General features: G+C 45.1%; 1 protein-coding gene across 7 annotated transcripts in view; it reads right to left on the bottom strand.

Moving 5' to 3' along the window:
• The window catches only part of MAP3K13 (mitogen-activated protein kinase kinase kinase 13), a 79932-nt gene that overhangs the window by 6353 nt on the left and 50737 nt on the right, over positions 1-22842 (bottom strand). For all 7 annotated transcript variants that reach the window (XM_056358448.1, XM_056358449.1, XM_056358452.1 and 4 more), the window contains 11 exons: positions 21154-21728; positions 13851-14034; positions 13193-13384; positions 12215-12373; positions 9120-9278; positions 7378-7486; positions 6313-6422; positions 4995-5111; positions 4309-4446; positions 2561-3299; positions 1080-1150 (listed from right to left, as the gene is read on the bottom strand). In XM_056358448.1, coding sequence (XP_056214423.1) covers positions 1080-1150; positions 2561-3299; positions 4309-4446; positions 4995-5111; positions 6313-6422; positions 7378-7486; positions 9120-9278; positions 12215-12373; positions 13193-13384; positions 13851-14034; positions 21154-21655 — 2480 coding nt within the window. In that variant the 5' untranslated portion in view covers positions 21656-21728. The remainder of the gene's footprint in view (positions 1-1079; positions 1151-2560; positions 3300-4308; positions 4447-4994; positions 5112-6312; positions 6423-7377; positions 7487-9119; positions 9279-12214; positions 12374-13192; positions 13385-13850; positions 14035-21153; positions 21729-22842) is intronic.

Here is a 22842-nt window from a genome sequence, read left to right as displayed (position 1 = left end):
AGATCAGACCTGGATGACAGACTGCTAACAGCCACTGATGGATCTACACTCCATAAATCTAACACCTATGACTTGTTTATGTTTTGATTTCCACAGTATACCTTGACAATGAGCTCCTTATCTGAAAATGTTTTGGATGGAAAAAGCGCTTCCTTGTGCTCATTTTAAACCCTGTTTGCTTCACTAAGTGTCCCTAACATGAATGTGAGGAATCATTCCTTCTCTGTTTTCTCCACATACATTGCAATTTCATGCACCTCTAGGATCGCCTCTCCTGCTCATTTCTCATGGATTTAATCTCTTCTTCTATGGAAACCATCTCTAAGCATTCTTGTCACACATCTCAGTACCTTTTCAAAATTTACCATGGTCATTGAGCTCGGGCAATGAAGGTGGCATTTAGGATTCAAGCTGCAGGTGTGCCATCAATTTATACAACAGCAGACAAGCTTTTATTTTCTTCTTTGCTCCTCTCCTAACGACCTTTAACCTACTTGCCCACAGGATCACTTCTGCACTTTAAGCAGCTGCTTTCATAAAGGTACGGCACCAACTCCATGTCGTCTTTCCTAAGCACAAGACTGTAAAGCTATTACACAGGCTTAGGTAGGAATGCCCCCTCAAGTCTTATTTCACCGGCAAGACCATCACATTTGATCTGCCATGTTGTCACCTAGCTCTTCAATCCTATTTGAATTCAACTTACAAAGGTGCTGGAGTCTGCCCCACTGCAGCAACAGTTAATAAACAGCATTTGAAAGGCTCCACAAAGGGTCCCAACACCCAGTAAGTCTGATTCTGGTGGTGCAGTAGCTTATTTTTGTAGGCTGAATAACGTGATCAAGCTGTGCTACAAACAGCCTGCAGCGGAAAAGCTATACTAGAGAGAACATCTCAGAACAGGCTGAAAACAGTGAGTGAACAGGAGGGATCAGCCGAGGGTGGACGGGATGCACTGAACGTGATTCTGTTCTTTTGCTGTCACCTTCCACGGTGGCAATGCTTGTGTGCAGCTGCTAAGACAGTTCTCCTCCTGCATTTTATCCCACCAAAGAGATTAGAGTGAATTCACCTTTTACCTTTGTCTACGAGGAAACTCCACTTCACTGTCTACTTCGCCCTCTTCCTCTTCTGAAGAGTCATCACCGCTCTGGCAGAAAACAAGGGCAAGAATCGTATCACGCTTGTGAAAGAACAAACATGCAATGACATGGCTGCCCCTTGGTCCTCCAGGACAAAGTCACTGTGTCAATGGGCTGCAACAATCTAGACAAGAAAAATAACCTGCACTGACTCAAACATCTTCTTACCAGGAGATTATTTCAGGCAGTCTTAATGCTGCCATTTCTGAATTTGGAGTAACTGACTTTGAAATACACTGGAGTAATTTAGCAGGCACTGAGTACATAAAGTTCCGGATTTTTACAGAAGCAAATCAAGTAATTAGTATCATACTGAAATCCATATTGAGCTGACCTGGCACTCAGCTTTATGACTTCAACCCTCTTCTACACAAGCCCATCACAGAGCAGGATGGGGATGGCACAGCCTTCGCTGGTGGGTTTCACCAACTAGGAAAACTTGAGTTTAGTTCCATTCTCTATTTCAGTGAGCACAGAGCCTTCTGTTTTCCTTTTCCCATCCAAATCCACCCCCCGTGCTCTTGGTTTTTACACATCCTTCTACGCTATCCAACCTGCCACCCCCTGGTTCAGCCTCTATCTGACCCCATCCCCTTGTAATACGAGGTCCTCCTCCCTCCATTCTGGGCCAAAATCACACTCTTTGTCTGGTACTTATCCTCTTTTCCTCCAATTTTCCACCCAGGCCCAGTTTTCCTGCTCTTTGAACTCTACTCAGACTGGTTCCTACTTCTCTCACCACCTGGACAGAAGCAGGAAGAACGAACAGGAACTGCTTCCATACAACTGTGCTGAAACACCTTTTTGACCCTTGCAAAATCCTCACAAAATACATAAGAATTATGACTTGCAGTCAAGGGCGACAGTTCCTGGCAGGTGCAACAAAAGGCATGTCCCCGAGACCATGGCAAATGTTGAATTTCTGTTCCAGGGCACAGCAGAGCTACAGATTCTCAATGAAACTTTATTCATATTTAACATCACCAAAAACATGCCAAACCAAAACCCCTTCCTTTGTTTAGAGAAAGGCCTGAAAACATTTTGAGACTGTTTCAAGAACAAAAATTCAGTTTCAGCTCAAACAAAAAGTGGCTAAATTGCAAGCAGCAGAACCGGGCCCTATCAGAACCACACCTGACAACCCTCATTATTGGCAGTATGCTCCAATATGCCTACGGTACTTTTCAGTAAAATTGACTTTAAAAGTATGTCCAGATCACAAAGCAAAGTTCAAAGAGGCATGATTTCTTCGAGATAAAGCTGTACGTGTAACTCCACTGCTACGTGCGTGGGAAACATGGTTTTGCCACTATCCCATATCCAGACACTAGCCTATGCTACACACCTTTTGCTGGAGAGGGGAAAGAGCAGCAAGCTTTGCGGGTTTTTTTATTCAAATCACTATGCTTTGTCCTTACCTTTTGAAGGGGTCTTGCTTTGCAAGGTAGCACTGAGGAAGCCATGTGCTGGGGAGTGCCTAAGGCGGACGCTGACTTAGAGCTGCTGAAACCCTCCTCCTCCATCTTCTCAATGAACTGCGCGTTTTCGTATAGGGAAGCAGATGTTGGTGATTGAGAATGGGTCATCCCTGTTTCAACAGATGACATCTGTACCTGACCACTGTCCTCGTCCCTGCACTGAAGACAGGAATCATACGGATCTGTTTTGCAACACTCCCAATGATCAGCTTTGCTTTCTTTGCTCTCCAGATTCCTTCGGCAATCTGCTTCCATGGCAGCGGAGATGAGGTCGGGGCTGGACCCAGACATCCGCCTTTGCGCGTGGTTACTGAGAGGGCTCCGCAGCGCTGCTGCAGGGCCAAAGTACCTTAAGTTGTTTGCGCAGTTGGCAATATCTTGTCCGTGGGCATGAAGCCGTGAGTGATGGCCATGGGGATGGCTGTGGCCAGGTTGCTGCGGGAGGCCGGGGTGATGAGAATGATTATGAGGTGGAGGTGCATCATCTTGCACTGGCTGGTTTTTCAAGATCCCTGCAAAATCATTGTAGCTGCCTTTGCTGTTCCCTCGGCGGTGACGTGGCTTACTGCGGTAGCGGCTTTTGCCACTCAGTGTTGACATTTTGGGACTTCCTGAGACTGGTGAGCCATTGGATGCTGCTTCCGCGCTGGGTATGCCCTCTGACTTCAGTAGATCTGGCCTGAGGGACAGTCAGCAGAAGTTATGCATTAAACCACAAACTAAGAAATTACATCGGCTCGGAGCCAGGATGAAGAGCCAGCTGTAGCCACAAGCACACTCTGCTTTCTAAAATCTACCGGCTTTTCTCCCCTTCAGCTGTTTAACGTCTGCATTTAGTTTCCTTTGATTGTCTCTACTCAACGTCCTTTCCGTTTAGCCCATCATGCTCTACACTCCTTTCTTGCTGCTTTTTCCAATATCTGTCACATACTGTCCTTTTTCCGCTCTTATTTTGATGTTCTGCTCCCAAAATAGCTCCCTCCTAAGACCTTGGTGTCGGGCATGTCTCTTACTATGTGCATATACAATGCTCAGCGCAATTGGGTCCCAATCTGCTGATGCTTATCAGCCTGCTCATTTCAGAGGCATATGTGGATATTAATTCAGAAGTGATTATTCATTGTTAATCAAGACTCTCTTAACTCCCAGAAATCCCAGAAAAGGGAAAAATAAAATAGACACCTCCTCTGAAAAAAAGTATCTCACTTTCTGAAAGTCACACAGAAGAGAACTAGCTGAAAGGACAGCACGAATTCCCAAATCTCAAACCCCAATTTAATTCCTCAACAGTGAATCCATCCTCCCTGAGGACTGGCTGATTTCCATAATCCCTCACCCTGCTTATTCCATTCAAGTCAAGGATGACCTAACTGCTCTCTGCTTGGTCAGTCAGGAGTTCGAGAAAACACATTAGACACCTCCTTGTCAAAGCACCATCATCTATGGAAAAACTCATATGGACCAAACAGTTCCAAGAGAGCTGCCCAGGTAGAAGGGATGGCAGGATTCATCTCTTTTATCTTCAGAATTAAACAATCATGGTTCTGAGGGTCAGACCAGGCCCAACACCAAGCACCCCTTTGGCCTGTCCTGCATTTTGTCGGGCTAACAGGGACGCAAGCTGCCTGCTCATCTCAGCGAGGATCTACCGCTGGTTCCTGGCACAGAACGACGTTGTTACTTCTTACCGTTTAGTCTGGCTGCCTGGTTTATGGGAGACCCCTTTCCTCTTCATCAGCTTCTCCACTGTATTGGGGTGGATTATGGGTCTAACTGGGTGGCGTTTGTAAGTCCCAGGGTATTTTTTTTCCACTGCTTGTTCCCTCCTGAAATGTTGGGAAAGAAAAAAAAACCAACAAAAAAACAAACAAACAAAAAGCCAGATCAGTTCTCTCTTTATCCAACTGCAGCTCCTGCTGGACAGAAACACAGCTCCGCTCTGAGCACACTGCGTGCCTGTTTCTCAGCTATGGCTGGGTGCAACACAACATGCTGTTCTGCAAAAGGACATAGCGATTTTCTAAATTGTCTGCAGAGATCAGGCAGTTGGAAGAGGGCCCTGGCACCCAGTCCAGAAACAGCACTGCTTTTCTCTTTACAAAGGTGCCAAAGGATATGCCAACACCAAATGGGAAAGGTGCCTTTCTCCCAGTCAGTAAACACTGGGTAAAGAAATATACACTAAACAATCTGCAGCAATCTACTCTTAAGGGTCCTGTCTCTGCTTGCCAGCACTTTCTTTACCCTGTAAGTTTTTCAGAGGACGCTAAATCTACAAGTAACACTATGCTGTTTAGAAATTAAGTGCTGTTTTGTCTCTCCTGTATGCATATTGCCACGTGCACAGCATGCCATTATGCCCAGAGATACATACTTTATGAGCTCCTTCTCACGGACCTCCAGCTGCAGCATAATAGCACTGAGCTCCATGTATAAGTTGTTGGCTCGCTCCAGCTTCCTCTCATAGTGTTCGCGGATATCCAATGCATGCCTGAAAAACAGAAAAGTCATTATTCCACAGTCTGATATCTGCGGATCAAGAGAGAAGAATAAGGAAAAGTACGGGTGCTTTAGGAAAGAGCCTTCCAAAATTCAAATTTGTCAGCTGCATTGCACAGAAGCCCAGACAGAGTTAACAGTGAATGATGGTTAAGAGCCTGATACAGCAATGAATCATGATATGCTTTTGAAAGTGTTGAACAGTCTCAAAAGATGGCAAAGCTTCTCACTAAAGAAGCTGCAAATGCCTCACACGCACCCACAAGCCCGTTAGCCAAGCCCCGATCATCCTGTTTGCAAAGAAAAGGGGATAAGTTAGCTTCTAAAGAAGCAGGGAAAGAAGTCATTTGTATTTCATAAAAAGCAATATGCCCCTACAGCTACAGTAAAGTTGCAGAAGACATCTTGAACCACAGCTGAAAGATGAGACCATCAAAAGCTCCCTAGGGCTAGGGAACACTGATCAACAACTGCGTCAAACTGCCTGAACAAGGTTTCCTTTCGTTTTGCAGCTTTGACACAGAACTGCTATTTGGTATTTTATGTTTCTCTGTCATAAATATATTTGCAAATTTGTTACACAGCAGAAAACACTTTCTTAAATAAACATTCATCTTTCATTTTTAAGTTGGTCTAATATTCAAAATTAATTTCAGTGGGCTGATAAATTGGAGTGTGTTCACTCCTCTGGAAATAACTAATTCAAAGAAAGTTATCAGGGCAGGGAAAGCTCACAGCAAGCTGCAAGATGCATTTTCCACTGAGGTGGATGTACCTGCTGCAGTGCTGTTATCGCAAACATCAAAACTCAGGCAGGAATATTCCCCGGCAAACACACAAGCCTTTGCCTGTCTTGCCTAGAGCAAACTGTTCAGACTGTCCAAGAGCAGGGATGCTTTCCACTGTTTCTCTCTCTCTAGCTTTTCATCAGCCAAGCAACACTCAAGGGCCTAGGGCAGGCCTGTGGGAACTTCAGTTTCTGGACTCACAAGGCATTTAGGCTGCAGCAATTTAAGCCACCAGGAATACCGAGTCCTGTTTTGGAGTCCTCAGTACAAGAGGAGCATGAGAACAGTCAGGGGCTGGAGCACATGCCCTGTGAAGAGAAGCTGAGGGAGCTGGGGTCATTTCGCTGGATAAGAGAAGGCTGGATGGAAAAAGTGAGCAGTGAACATAAAAGACCATCAACAGACCTCAGTTCTTCTCTTCGACGACGAATCAATTCTTCATCTAGCCGGTGGATACAAGTTCCTTCACTTTTAATTTTCTCAAAATGTTTCTTCACTTCTTCTCTCCATTCAGCCTAGGAAAGTAATTTACTTTTAGGTATCTGTAGAATTTGGATCTCCAGTTGCACCAAAGAAAAATTCTTGGGCAACACTGTGTCTGCAGAAAATTACAGGTTTGGGTTAAAAACGTGTTTTTGTTAGCTGAATTATTTTGGGCAGCATCATTGCAGCATGTTTACTATCAGCATTTTCAAATGCTATTTCCAATTCTGTGCTCCAACTAGATTCTTTAAAACATACCTGCATTTTCTAAAAAAAAAAAAAAATATTAAAAAAACTCCCAACACTCTTTTCGTCCTAACCCAACATTTTCTTCCCTTTTGCCCTTCAAAGTAAACAAGAAAGACTTATGGAGAGCTGTATTCATGACAATGATGACTGTCACCAGGGTGATACTAACTCTTCTTGCCCCTTGAAGCCCTGGTTCTTGCAGCTTTAAATAATTGCACCCACTTCTTCACACACACACACCCCAACACCCTATATAGATCTTCTATACTGGAGCCAAGGTTTCATTCTCGTTCCCTCCTTGGGAGCAGACAGTAGCTTGCTGGGTAGGACTCAGAGGAATCTCTAAGAACATAATTTTAGATCTTCCCTGAAAGTCCCAGAGTCCCTTCCCTGCCCTGTAACAGCTCTTTGTCCCACTGGCTGCTCTGCTTATCTTCACCATAAGTGCAATGGTTCCGCTCTCGGCAGGCTCGTGGTCCCCTGTACAGCAGTACTGAGAGAACAGCTGGGAGAAGAACATCTCAAGTCAGCAGTTTCAGGGAGAAGCAAATGAGACAACACTGAGTTTCTGACTAAAGTCAGCAGATGTCTCAGTTTGTGAAAGTTTGGGTAAAAGATTTTCAAATACCCAGTTTGCTTCTCCCCAGGAATCCAGACTTTTGCGTACTCGATGCACCCTCCGAAATCAGACCCCTGGAGCTAACTGGTGCTCTTGGACTACAGCCATGCTCCAGTTACCTGTGATTTGAAATAGGTTTCCTGAGGAGTAGCCAGCACATCAGCAGATGCGATGTCCAGGTGCATCAGTGTCTGCCGGAAGGAGGGACGATTCCGGGGCTTGCTCTGCCTGAAGTAAAACAGACAAATTTTGTCAACATTGTTGGCTTCTCCTACCCTTCTGAAAGGATTTCTCACTAGAACATAGTCTCTGAACCATGCAGCTGACAGATTAGAGCAAAGGAGGTTTCAGTTTCCTCTTTTCCTGAATACGAGTTCATTGTGTTAGGGTTGTTCTGTATTCAGTTTTTCATTTGTGATGATCTATTCTGAAGAAACCAAAGCAATGAAAATCATTTAAAATAAGAAAATGTGATTACGAAGTGAAAGATAGGATACAAACTGAAACTGTTCCTAACTTGGTAAGAAGAAACAGAGCTCAGTTCGTTATCCTATTCATTTCTGAATTTTATAATGGGAATACTTGATCTAGTAGACATGATAATTTACATTCAACAAAGCAGGGTGTTTATCAACACCAAATGTATCTGTGTTGCCACATAGTATGTGCCTGAGCCTACGCAGTGTTGTAATGCACTGAACATCTCCGTAAGATCCATTCAAGTGCAAGAACGTGTAAGTCTGAGAAGAGAGACGAGCACTCGAGCTTCAGGACTGAACCCACCAGACCTGCCGCATGGATTCAGTGCTCCGGACAAGAGCGAGCTCCTTCAGCCACCTCAGCCCTACAAACCACCCGCTTCCACTAGGTGGGGACAGCAGAGTGTGCGTCCGTCCCTGCTCCCTGCTGGGAGCTGCACACGCAGCTCCCTGTCCCCAGCACACCCCAGCACAGACACTGCGACAGCACGACCTGCTGCAGCTCAGGGTCAGGGGGGTAAACAGCCACCGGGAAAGATCCAGAGATGCTCTGGCCTGTTTTTCCCTTTGTGCCATTGAGAGGATGGCTGGTAAAACTCACGGAGTAGGAAAATGCTGGAAGAACCCTCATAGTCTGTGTCAAGATGCAATTGCAAAGACAAAGCATTAATGCACAACCCAAGACAAAGAACTGCAACTCTCATCTGGCATGTGGAGGAAACAAAGCATTTTCTGTATCTATACCTCTAAAATCATACAGAAAGCTCAAATTTCTCTTTGTCCAGTTCAAAAGTCAGTCACAAGGGGGTTTCAGAGTGAAAAAATAATCTCCTTTTACTCTGGAGCCAGCATGAAGAAATTTTACCACTACTTTCCTTCCAGCTCCTCTTCCCACAGAGCTCCCTTTTCTCACCTGTTTTGCTATGACAAAGGAACAGTCTCTGTGATGGCTAGTGAAGATGACCTTCGTGCTACCTGCTTCTGGGTCACACCTGAGCAACTGTCACCCTGCTGGGGCTCCCATCAAGCTCTGCTCTCCCACTTCTCTCCCGTTCAACTCCTTGTCCCTCACCAGTCTCAACAGTGTCTGCCCACCCCCTCCCTCCTGCCTCCCCCCCCCCCCCCCCAACCCGCCCCAAGCAAACCAGAAAGGTTTCTTCCTTCCTCTAAGCTCCAAACATCCTTCTGGGGCCCAGGCCTGCTGCCACAAGGAAGCAGTTGCCAAAACGCTGGAACGTACTGCTCTCATGACTAGTGTGAGGGTATTTAAGAGCCCTCTGCTCTGGCCTCAACGCTGACTCTGGTTTCATTTCTTTTACTGGGAGGCTGACAAGAGCTGGGAGCCAGCCATAGGTCTTGCGGCGTGAGGTTCAGGCTCTTACCAGGTCTGCTTCATGAGGATTTTGAAGCCATCTGGGCACGTCGAAGGGACAGGAAGGTGCAGGCTGTTACTGCCCACTCCCCAAATGATGGCCGAAGAGTCCACATCCTTGTAGGGGATCTCTCCTGTAAGCAGCTCCCACAAAACTACCCCAAATGACCTGACGAAAAAATAAAACAGGATAAAAGCTTCTGTGTGAATTCAATTAAACAGAGACATCTGGAGCTTGAAAAAAAAAAAAAAAAAAAAAGACGTTTGTTTGGCAACACAGGGCAATAGGTATGTCTGATCTGAAATTGAGAGTAGGTGCAACAGTGTTTACGTAGTAGCTTTTAACCCAGTGTAGCTGTTCCACACACCAGGTAACTCTTCCTCCACTGATCCAGCACTGGGCTGAACCCCAAACCACGCTGGTTTTCACACAGCCTTTCACTTTTCTTTGTGAGATTATAAAAATCCTGAAGCCATATTTTCTGTATAGATTAAATCTCACTCCTGTTAAATGAAAAGAGAAGTTAGCTTTTCTGAGACAGACTTTAGACTGTTCTTATTGGTCTGGACAGACGGAACTGGTGTCTTACAGACACAACACAACAAAGGTTTTGCGGTCTTTTTACATTTAACTTCCCCCCCGGCCCCACCAAAAGCTCCCTCTGCTGTTACGTGTACTGCTAGGTATGAGTTTCATGGGTCTGAGACAGTACTGCAACTACTGCAACACAGAAATTAACAAATGTGTTTAAGTGTCAGTATCAAAAGCACATGCAGTCTCATCTGATATTTCTTTTGTGCTGAAGAAAGGAAGGCTAAAGAAAGAAAAAAATAAGAGAATTCTGCCTGGTGAAGAGGTTCTTATTACAAGAACTGGAAGATATAGGTAAGAAAACTCACTTTGCTTCTCTTCCTTAGCAAAATGATCAGTAACGACCAAACCCTTAATTTATAACAGCAAACAGTTATTTATTTACAATCTTCACCCAATAAAACACCAAAGAAATATCAAACCAATCAATGCAGAGGTAAACAAAATGCTGCTGAGAGCCAGCAGCACCCTGACTGCATATTAACAACCAGGCTGTGATTCCAGGTGAAGCACAACCATCCGATTCCAAACCCAGCTGTATCTCCTTCCTTGCATGCCCCAGCCGTCCATGGGACACTGACCCTGCCAAGCTTGCTGGCAAGTCAAACAAGGTGAGAAGTGAGAAGTGTGTTTCTGGCTTGTACTAAAATCAACTTGCTGTTGTTCAGTATAGAAGAACATCTAAGGGACAAACTGCCTGGGTCTGAACAAGCATCAGTCACGGAACAGAACTTCATGTGAAAAATGTTGCACTTTCAAAGCCCAGTGACTTCAAATCGCAGGGCGGGGGGTAAGGGGGATGTGGAGTAGGGGAACCAACCACAAAACAAGCAGAATTTGAATATTTTTTTCCCTTGAATTTTTTTTTTCCATGGGCTGCAGGAAAGCAGGGATACAGGTGGTTGGACAAACTACTGGGAAACCCCATCTGGTTTCAGCTTTGTTATGATTAAGAACTGACAAAGGATTTTTGAGACTCCTGATAAGATTACAGATTTTTTTTTTTTAGCCTGCTGTTAAAGATGAGAGAGCAGACATAAGCAGCTTAGGAACTGTTCTCATTTGTTGTCAGCATTCACAAACATTGCTTTTGCTCATCTTGGGGGAGAAATGGATGTCAAGGAGGAGTTTGAGCAATCATCAGTGCACTGCACTCAAGAGGAACTTGCACCAAAGGCACCTCTAGGTTTGAACCGAAGAGCAACATCTCTAAGTCACCGAGGACAGGAGTAAAGGAGTGCCCACAGCCCTCAGCGGAGCTTGCAGCTGGATTTTATTGGACACGATGCTCCACGCAATATTCCTGAACCTAAGCCACTCTAAAGGACAGAAAACTGAGGGTGGAAATTGGGCGCCGTTCCTCCTCATGAACCTGTGATTCAAAGGGAAAAGCTCACCAGACAAATGCTGAGTGTTTTCTTTCCAAAACAACCCAAGGGTTTCTCCTAGAAGAACTGGCTCATGCTATGCCCTGCTACATCCACACAAAATGAATGCACAAACCAGAGCTGTACACCACAGGTTACAAGACTTTCCCTTTCCCTACCGGAAATCTTTACTTAAAGTCATGACCCAGCTCCAAGCTACACCACCCGCAGCAGGCTGCTGTCCGACTCCACTTGCACTCCGAACCACCTACCTGCAGCTTAAATGTTGTGTAAGGGAGGTGACAGCATCTGAAGCTGAAAAACCACAAGAAGGAAAATTCATCCTGGCCGTAAAGCAGGGAGAAGGGCCTTTGTCCTGGCTGCTGACATTTAATATGCAGAAATAACAAGGCAGAAACAGATGTGGTTCCCTTGAGGACTCTGAAACCTGTGGAAAGGCATCCCAAAGGAGCTCCAAGGCTGAGTTCTCTCTCAAGCATTTTTAACAGCATGGAGATCTGAACCTTTCCCTGTGTTCCTTTGGACACAGAGTACATTCCACATGGGATGGAAACAGGTGTTCAAAACTCTAACAACATGTCCAGGTTTCCTCCCCCGTGGATCCAGGGGGTCGATTCACTGCACTATAATCCTGTGGCTGTACATATAACAGCAAACCCAGGGTGCAGAAAGCAAAAGGTGGTCAAACCCTTCTAGCTAGCAGAGTAGAGGCCTCCCTACAGCTCAAGTGTGGCCCTGAAGAGGTTAGAAAGCAAATGAAAAATGGCTGCAGCAGTTTCTGAAAGGGCTCTGAGCACCAGCAGTGGAAGAAAGCTCTGGCCTGAATAATGACACAGACAAGAACTGCTGCATTTGCTTACTGCAAGACACAGCCTGCACCGAGTCTCATTAGGTACCTTCACATCTCACCACACAATTTTACACATGTATGTCATTTTACTTTCCATTACAGCCCACGGTTCAGTAACAGAGTTCGGGCACTAGGCAGATGGAGAAAGGCACAGTCCACCACAGAGCAAACTATTCCCATGCCTAGGATGAGAAAAGACTGCAGAGTACGTAACATGCTGGGAAACCAAGTGGGTAAACAGAAGGTGAAGATACTTAAATATTAATACTACTCACCAGATATCCACCTTTTCAGAGACAGGCTCATTGCGTATCACCTCTGGGGCCATCCAAGCCACAGTTCCCGCAAAAGACATTTTGGTACTTTTATCACTGAGTTCTTTAGATGTACCAAAATCTGAAATTTTTACTGCATCTGTGTGTGTAACCAAAACACTGGCAAAAAAAAAAGAAAAAATAATATCAGCATTTTGCAGTTTTTCTTATGCCATAACAGCCACTGTGAGTAAACCCCTTCTTAATCAACACAAACAGGTGATGAGGCCATGCTGTTCACAACTGCAGTACAAGAAAAAAGATTATGTGTTTTCACTGATGAAAGCTCTCGCTTTCTTTGAAGTGGTTGCGTTTTGTGCCTCAAATGCATTTCTAAACGCTACAAGTCAAAAATCAATCTTGATAAAATTGCAAATTAACAAGTCACCGAAGATTCGCTATACCTGGGGACATTTCAAAATTTTAGTAAAGCTGTACCTTAAACTGCGCTGTAAACCATCTATAAGTCTTATCTTAATGCACTGTCACAGTCACGTCACAGGCTAAAGAAGTGATAAGCATCTAGGGAATAAGAATGAATACAAGCAGCCAGGTAGTTTTAGCCAGAACGCAACAGAGGAATGAGAGATGCATTCCAGAAAACCAGGGAAATAAAAGAACAAATAAGAAGGAAAAATAAAAAAGCAGAAGCCAACAGAATATCCCACTTTCAACAAGGGCCATACACCATCAAATCATTAGAAATATTTCCTGACTGCTATTTATCATGTAAGGTACTGGTAAAATTTCCAGTCTTGTTAAATTGCAGCACAGGAGGGCAGTGCCAACAAGTTTCATTAGTTTCACTCTCATTAGTTTTGAGTCAACATAGAAAAAAAAATAATGGGGCTTTTGACCTAACTTTAAACTACTCCTCAAGAAAAAAAGCGAAATAGAGAGAAGCACAACGGGGGGAAGTTTAGGTAGTTAGAGACTCACTTTGGTGACTTGAGGTCTCGATGGATGATTTTGTGAAGGTGCAGATAATTCATCCCACTTGCAATCCCCGTGGACCAATCCACGAGCAGCCGAGGGGTGACTTTCCGCCCCGCTCGCAGGACTTCGTAGAGCTGCCCATGTGCACAGTACTCCATGATAATGCAGTAGCATGGGGCTTGAGTGCAAACTCCCCTATCAAAGAAAACACACAGCTAGTGAGGATCAGGAGAGTAAAAGTCCTGGGGCAGCTCTCAAAGGTGGCAATCCAGGGGCAGGAGAGTAACCTCCTTACTCTGCCTGGGCAAGGCTCTGCTAACAGCTCTCCTTCCTGAACAGGAAGGGGGAGGGCTCCTGCATCCTTTGGACAGGAGGAACCTCATCTGTGACAGGGGTGGGTTTCCTTCAACTTCCACACCTGCAGATTTGTAGGGTTCACAGAAGACCTTCTGTGAACCCGCAAGCAAAGCACAGCACTGGGTGAGAATTGTGTCCATAGCTTTGTTTTCACAAGAGTGTGCAGCAATTTGAGAGGAAGGATGACCACTCGTTTTGTCCTACAGACAGCTTAGTTCCTGGATTTTAAAAACTTGGCCAGGGCACACGACCAAACGGCTCTTGCCTGGATAAAGGTACATTTCAAACGAGTTTCACAACCTACTTGAACGCAATGATGTTAGGATGTTTGAGTTTCCGCAAGTGCTTGATATCCGTTTCATTCTGATCTCTCACTTTCTTGATGGCCACCTCCTCTGCCCGGAATTTGCCCAAGAAGACAGCTCCCTGCGCACCACTGCCCAGCCACTGCAGCTCCGAGATCTCCTCGAACGGGACCTCCCAGGTATCTAGGCAGGGGGAAGCAAAGGGGATAACGTCAAAAATCAGAACCACAAAAATATTCTGCTGTAAGATCACACAAGGACAGCACCTGCCACCTCCCTTCCTAAACCTTCAAGGTGGACTTTTCTGGAGGTAGCAGATGGCAGAGTCTCCCAGTACAGGCACAGCTGAGGCACACACCACACAGGCTCAGCCTCAGGATCCCTTTCACCCAGCTCCTCTCCCACCGTCACAGTCACCTCCAGCCTTCCAGCTGCTTTTCCAGCAGAGCTCACCACTACTGCTAACCGCTCAGGTAAGCTGCCTCTACTTGGCAGGCAGCAATTTAACATACCAGGGACACTGGATTCCCAATTTAGAGAGGAGGTCCCCTGCTTCACAAATGAATGAGTACGGTATCTCTTATTAAGTACATGACTCCATTGAAAAGCATAGATGAGAAGAAACATTTAAAGTTCACAACTGACATAAAAAATATTGACAGTTCTCCCCCATCCCTGAAATAGGGCAAAAATAGGAAATAAAAGGGAAGGTCAGAGGTGGCAGGTTGTAAAACGCAGACCAGCAACCACCGAGTTACCCACCACAAAGCACATTAACCACCACCAGCGGTCACAGAAACAGATCTTTCCCACACCAACATTATGTGTATCAGTGTCAAACAGGCAAAAAAAAAATCTTAAGCAATTCCTCCTCTTAGGTACCCACACACATCTTGTAGGGACACTGCCAGAGTGGTCCAGTAGCACTGCATAAACTGTTTCAAGACAGTTGTACCCATTAGAACAGAAAGCCTTGTTGTCTGTGAGTCACCTTGAAATTACCTTAACATCCCACAAACAACAAGATAAAAGGCAGGCAATCATTTACTCACTGTAACTCAATAAATGCGTAGGTTTAGAAAATAAATTATTAAGCAGCAAAACCAGCAAGTAACCCACTGCTTTCTGAAATAAAAGGAAGTCACACCTGTACAGATCCCTATTTCAGAAGACTACAAAGATGCATCTTCTTTCATCCAGCCTCGAGCCACTGGGGTGTTCCCAGGGCTCCGATTCAGATTATGCAAATGTGTACACTTCAGAAACTGTCACCACTGAAGGGAAACATATATGCAAACTGCCTCTGGACTGATCCCAATTCAAATCTTTCCATCAAACCATTCCTGTGACACTAGCTGGATGTCTCCTGCTGAATGCCGACTCTCCAGGCACGGCCAAGGAAAGCCAGCTCCCATCCGGAGCCGGGCTCCAGTGCTTGTTCTGCTTACTGAACTAGAAAAAAAACCCCCAACATTGTTAATACAGCAAAAATTCCGTACAACTTGGCAGGGCAAAGTTCAATCCTTAGCACATGTTTCTTTACAGACACAAGTCTATTTTTCACACTGCTATATCCGCTTGCAACCTTAGATTGCACAAAAATACTAAGACAGCGCATGCGGTGCTCAACTGAAACGCATTATAACTAAGTAGCCCAGTAACCATGGATTTGCCACAGACCATCCCCATCCTCAATCTTCAAGAACGCCATGGCACTGTGAAGGTGATGTCTCCTTTGGTGCTGAAGCACATGCCTGTCTGTGTAAGAACAAAACAAACTGATGCATGAAACACTCCGTGACCACTATCCTGACAACAGGACATTCAAGGATTTTAAACATTCTTGACCAAACAACTTGAGCAATTTTTTGTCACAATACTTATAATTAGTATCTAATTCTTCAGACATGAAAAGACAGTTCTTTAAATAAGAAAAATAAAAGAAAATAAGGAAATTCACAAATAAATTGAGAAGATTTGTATTTCTATTTAATTGACAAATACACTGCTTCTGAAAGAAGGTGGTAAATACAGTTGATTCTTCTGGTTGTTGATGAACAGTATTTTCACATGGGCAACACTGAAACTGTTCTCTTGCACTGAAATAGCCCTTTCTTTACATGTGAGAAGAGTGCCTTTCCTGTACAAGGCACCCAACATCGTCATTTAATTCCCTGAAGCACCCGGAGTTTGTAAGCAGTAATGGGTAACTATATTGCTATTACCTAGAGACCTAATTTGCTCTTAATATTACCTATTAACTTTCGCAATGGCAAAAGCAGAGAGGACTGTAAACAAAGCAAACAAAAGTTCACTACTTCCTCCTACAAAGTCATCTCATGTTTTTTTAGTAAGATATATCCTTTCCCATATCCCACTTGCACCCCGATCATCAAGCGCACGATTCAGGGAAGAGGTTTCACTGCAGCAACAACCTGTGAAACATCCTACATCTTTGGGAATTCAAGAAAAACAAAGAGCCAAACCATACGTAACATATAATGCAACAGTAAGACAAAAATTTAAAAAAAAAAAACCAAAACAAAACAAAACACAAACCTTTCACTGTACAGGAACACGTTACTATGTGTCAAGACAGCCGGCATCAGCAATTGGTTTGGCTCCCATAACATATCAAGCCCTGAAAAGCTTCCCAAAGAAGGGGATGCTGGTGGAGGAAAGCACTGGACTACCCTGAGTTGAAAACCAGGGTTTGTTAGCATTCATGGTGCAAACCTGCATTTTCTACTACAATCCAAACCCACTGATTAAAAAACACATCTGAATGACCCCGTGTATGTGCTCCCTATGGCTCCCTGGGACCATCCTCAAGGACAACAGGCTGATGAGGATCACTATTACCAAGTTAGCCTTACCAGTTCTGCAGAGGGGCAATGGGCAAGGCTGGATAACAGAGGACTCAACATCAACACACTGCGCCAGCTGGGCATAGCTGACAGCTGAGGCCACGCACATCAGGCGGAGAGCGGGTCACACAGCCCTCCCCGCTGCCTGTACAGACCCATCCTCAACAGTCCACAACACCTTGAGGCAAAGGACGGTGAATTACGGCTGTCCCAGCTACAGCACACCTATCCAGCCAGTACAATGAGAAACCAGCATGTGAGCGGTGATGCTGAGATCTCTGTCATCTCAACCAACAGCTTGAAACAGAAAAGGACTTGCATACACCAGCTGCCAGAACTCAGGTGCGTGGCGATGATGATTCACCCTAGTTAAGTCCAAGTGCCTGTCCAGAAGAGTTAACACCTCAGATGATCAGCAGGGTGGCTAGGAAACACACCTGGACACCCTAATCAAGACTAGACTGTACTGCCAGCCTTGTTCAAAAAGTCCATCAGCATTGCTTGGCTAAACGTCCGTCAAGACTGCCCGGACTTCAGGGCTTGCCACAGCTCTCCTAGTGCTCCCCAGCTCCAGCAGGAGAGACACGAGGCTACCTCCTACCAGGATGGAGCAGTTTTTATTCCAGACTCTTCTGGGCCTAAAGAAACCTGTGGGATACATCCCCTAAACAAATTAAAGTGTAATAGCCGCAGGAATTACGCAAGAGATTGCGTTTCTAAGGTGATTAAGAACCATTTGAGTAGAATGATGGGAATCTGTTTCCCATGAGGAAGAAATGCAGGAGCAGCCTGAGCCATTGACTCAATTATTTGAAGCAAATTTTTGCCGTTTGCCAGCGTTGGCCGCTTGCCAGCATTGGCATTACGACAAGAAGCATCTCTGGTATACAAAAAACAACCCTACAAACACAAGCAACGCTTTGTAAAGCACCTTGCTCTCCAGGTTGACACAAAACTGCACACGATGACAGTAAATACCTAGCTTGTGAAAGGGAGGTGAAAGCAACTCCTGAAGACACATTCTTAATCCAAAGGAAATTGCTCAGAGTCTGTAGAAAACACAAGTCTTACTATAAAGCGCTAGAGTCCCAACAATCCAAATTAACTAACTGTTAGAAACAAAGAACTAAGTGTATCTCCTTGAAAACACTCACCAACAGCCTTTAGAAATCAGATTAAACAACTGGAAAAACTTAGTCAGGAGTTATTTTATGGGTCAATCCAAAATACTAAAACCTCTGATAACCAACTGGCAACCACCGAACAATACAAAAGCAAGCCCTCCCTGCAGGAATGACTACTCACCAAACAGAACATTTAACAGCAGCAGCGGGCACCCAGCAGACCACCCTGCAGCAACTTGCAGCTGAAGCTGACCAAAGCCCTGCCCAGCATGGGCCCTGAAGGGAAGCACAGAAATGCACTCCTCTTGATGACCATCTCAGGTGCTGAGAAGGAAACTCAAGGAGTAATTTCAACAAGAAAATAACGTGGCATCATGTAAAAGTTGTTCTTATCTTTTCCCCCATTCACCAAACCATGAGCTGAGCCCTTCACAGGCAATACGGACTCTAGTATCAGACATCTGCAAAGGGCATGAAACCTATTTATATCTTGCTACTTGCAACCACAACACAACACCACCACCACCATCCTAGAGTTTGGGCCTGCAGGAGATCCAAAGCAGGTGAGCAGGGATGCCAGTGAGCAGCAAAAAGTACTAGGAAGTATGTGCATGCAACACAAAGCCCTCCCCCACTATACTGGACTCCTACCCTAGTTGTTTGATAAAGCCCAACGCAAGGATAGAGTTTAAAGTAGTTGTTTCATGAAGAGGGAAAAAAAAAACCCATCATCTGCACAGATCTGTGGCACCAGCCCAAAACTTCAAATAAGCCCCCAGGGGAATGAAAGGCCACCACAAGCCTCTCTTTTACTTCCTAACGAGCCAGAGACATTTCTTCAGCCTGTCTTCTCCAAACACCAGCACTTGCACAAACACAAACCTTGCATCCTCTGTGCTCTTGCTAAAAGACAGCAAAAATAAAAGCAATCACATACATCAGTTATTAAATTGCTGGCTTCTATGTAGCTGATGGAATGCACAAAAAGATGATTTTCTGGTAGAAAGAAACAAGAATGAGATCATCTGGAAAACAGAACATGAATATTCTGACAAAATCCTCAAGTTTCAGCACAGAAGCAGTTTAAAAAGGTTGATCTTTGGGTAACAGAAGTATACTACTACCATTAGAGGTCTGTCCAGCTGAGCAGCTCCAGATGAATAAATACATACATATTTTTTTTATATCTTGTTTTCACTCTCATTTATGATGGTGAAGACACTGAAGATGCAGCTAAATCACACAGGCCCTACAGAGCAGCTCCCAATTAATCTTCAGCCTTACCACACCTGTAGCCATTTCAAAACCATCCTTTTAGGAAGGGCCTAATGCCAACAGCAAACTGCAAAGTGTCCCTGAATCTGCAAAGTGTCCCTGAATCTATGGCTCTGAACATGCTCGTGACACCGAAGATGGCAAGGCACTTCTGTGCAGACAAAGAGGAGCTATACACGTGCCCTCTAAGCACAACACTCTCAGCTGCTCACTGTCACTAGTTAGCACTTCCATCTTTTTTTATTAGTAACTTTCATGCAAAAGGAAGTGTCCCCTGTGGGCCATCAAAGCACATATTAAATTGTGGTCTCCAATGCATCTGCTGTCCCAATTATATGCAAAATACGATCTCTTCGTCTCACAGGTAGCTTTCCTGAAGCTACCCATCCAAGCTTACAGCACACACACGCACATGACTGCTCAGCAGCAACCGGTGACAAGAAGGGCAACATGGTGAGATGGAGCTTGTATGGGACCGTCACAGGGTTGCAGGAAGCAGCTGATGTAACTCTGCATCTGCCTCTCTTCCTTGGAAAGTTTCAGCTTCATTTAAGAGCACTGAGCCTCCGAACTAAAGTGCAACACAGACTGACACCCTGCCTCCCCTCAATGTCACCTGCCTGCTCTGAGGCCCGTGTTCCTTCAGCAGACTCCCCAGCCCACCAGCCTTTTCCAATCCTCGCCACAGCCGACTCCACATACTGTGCTATCACCCCAACAGCATTAATTCCCCAAGGAATTTTCAGTCACTTTTTTTTTTACGTATAGACTCAACCATGTGTGACATACTGAGTCGACAAATACAGACAAAATTCAGAACCAACTCTGCCAAAGGATTTCCAAGCCAAGTAAACTCTTGCTGCGCCCATAGGTCTGATAGACAAGAGGCTGCTGCTTGGGAGGCACCTGCCATTCTGTAACACAGACGTGCATTTCCCTGCTCAGAGTCAGGAACTGGAAACCATTGACTCTCGGAGGGAGGAGGAAGTTTATTTCAAGGCCGATTCACCCAACAGGTTATTTAATGGCTCTGTTCTCTCATATTAGGAACTCTTCCCTGACCCAACCCTGGGGTTTAGATACAAACCACTCCAGATGGCTTTTCTGACCACATATCTTATAATTTGTCTAGGCCAGAAGACAATTTGACTAATACCGAGCTGTGATCCCAGCAATACAGGAGACTTCTACCCTGCAGTATATACTGCGGTGGCCAGGCTGTTCCCATTTTCGATAAGCCTCAACCGTTTCAGCTCCTTAATTCTAATGACAGCTTGTTCTTTTCCCATCTGCCACTTCCCTCCCCCTGTGCTAGGGGAGAAATTAGGCACCAAAGGCAGAGCACGCTCTGCTCTTTAGCTTTCAGTAACCCCTAAAGATATATCTACGAATTGACTGGGGCATTAGTTATTCCCAAACTACTTTTTTTTTTAATGTATTTATACTCACACACACTTACAGATTTACACTTGCACATTTATACATCTAAATGAAAAAGGCATAAACATTAAAGGCCATATTCCTGGAAAGATAAGTACTGAATGATATTTTAAAGAGTAAAATTACTCCTGAACAAAAAGATATAAAAGTTAATGTAATATGCCCATAGACAAGGAATACTTTGCTATTTGGCGGTCAGCTAGAGCCAGATGCACATACAGGAGCAGAAATGCCTGTCCATGTTTTTCATCTGGCATAAAAAACTGCAGTAATGAAGTAGTTGGTACAATCCCTGTCTTCAACACAGTCCTTTCTGATCCTCACTTACAGGAATACTCGGTTCAGATTCAGACCTTGTCACAATGGTCCAAGGCATGGGCCAGAACAGGCAATTGGTTTTGACTTCGATCATGAGCTGCCTTTGCTACAAGTGATAGCTGTTGGCTGCACAGTGCAGGATTTCTCTTTGCAAACCCATAATAGGGCTGTACGAGACCAAAACGGTCACATGGAAAGCTGGGGAAAAGCCCTGGGGGTCGCTTTCCCCATCTTCACACATTCCCCCAGATGCAATAAAGGTTTATATCCCTACTTACCTTGCTGTTGCAGTTTGTAGTCTGTGGAGTATGCCTTGCCTATGATGTTCCACACGGGCCTCAGACAACCAAAAAGTCCTTCAAGAAATCCACCGCTTCCACTGCCTGATCTGTTGAACTGGACTTTAACGTCATCCGCTCCACTGTTGCTCTCTCCATCCATAGTGCTCCTGTTGCCCTGAGGAATGGCTGTTTCAGACTCATCCTGCTCTCGCAGCTGCAGCACGCTGTTCTCAAATTGGTCCCTAGAGTCCTCACTGATGCTGGTCAGCACCGCTGCAGTGACCGGGCTGCTCATGTTTTCGATGAGGTCTGCCTGCAGCAAGCCCTTCTCACGCACATCCTCTATGAGCTCGGGGGATGGGTGGTTTCCAGTAGGTGCATGTTCATCATGTAACCTACTAAAGTCTTTATCTTCACAGAAAGCTTTGCCAATTGAGTTTGGAGAGGAAGACAAGCTCAGGCGCTCCTGAGTACTGGCCATGATGCTGTGAGTGTGCATCAAGGAGATGGTCTAAGTTGGTACTTAGAGAATTAGTACAACACAATTCAGATGTGACACATGAAGCCAGTACCTGAAAGGAGAGGAAAAAGAACAACTTTCAAGTCTTTATTTAAGTGTTTTCACTATGTCCACTTTCACAGAGGTGAGCTGATAATTAACTAGACATTCCAGACAACTACTAATACTTAGTAAACAATTACTGCCTTAAAAGAAGCAAATAAGTTATTCCAACAGAAACTCCACTCACACACTACTCTCGGTAACCTACTGCAGGAATTCACCGGTAAGCAAACACCACGAGTTTTACACAGAAGCCTAAAGTCAAAACCATGAAAGACTCAAGCAAAGAGCTGTTTCTTCATGGTTACTATCACATTTATCAGACTGAAGCTGACCCCCAGCTGTCTCCCAGCTCAGGTATGGTTTCAGTTCAGCACTGTTTCTGTGTCTGGCACAGTCCGCAAGCTCAGGATTCCTCTGCAAACCCTTGAGACAAAGCCATACAGAAACAAAGCACAGTGATTTAAGTACCTTGAGTCCACCAAGGGGATGGTTTGTAGCTGCTCTCTCAGAGTCCCACCTAGTTACAACTATCCTGATCCTTTAGTTGAATCCTTTCAAGTTCAGTGTAGCAAGGTACGTCACGTTCTCTAACCACGTACACGTCAGCCTCATAAACAACTAAAATTTAGAGAGCTTCATGGGAACAGTATATCCTCCTCTCTGATCTCCCTCCTTCCACATACCTGAAGAGCATCTCCTCCCACTGCGCTCTGCTTTCTCCCTGCATGAAGTTAGAATCACAGAATGGTTTGGGTTGGAAGAGACCTTAAACTTCACCTAGTTCCAACCCCCCTGCCACGGGCAGGGACACCTTCCACTAGACCAGGTCACTGCAAGCCCCATCCAGCCTGGCCTTGAGCACCTGCAGGGATGGGACACCCACAGCTGCTCTGGGCAGCCTGTGCCAGCACCTCTCCACCCTCACAGAAAAGACTTTTTTCTATCCTCTTTCAGTTTAAAGCCATTCCCCCTTGTAAAATGTCCCTCTCCAGCTTTCTTGTTGACCCCTTCAGGCACTGGGAGCTGCTCTAAGGTCCCCCTGGAGCCTTCTCCAGGCTGAACAGCCCCAGCTCCCAGCCTGTCTCCACAGCAGAGGGGCTCCAGCCCTCTGACCACATCTG

The sequence above is a fragment of the Falco biarmicus genome, chromosome 13, assembly GCF_023638135.1.
Source record: "Falco biarmicus isolate bFalBia1 chromosome 13, bFalBia1.pri, whole genome shotgun sequence".
NCBI lineage: Eukaryota > Metazoa > Chordata > Aves > Falconiformes > Falconidae > Falco > Falco biarmicus.
Note: the sequence above shows the minus strand (reverse complement) of the source record. Positions and strands in the feature narration are given on the sequence as shown.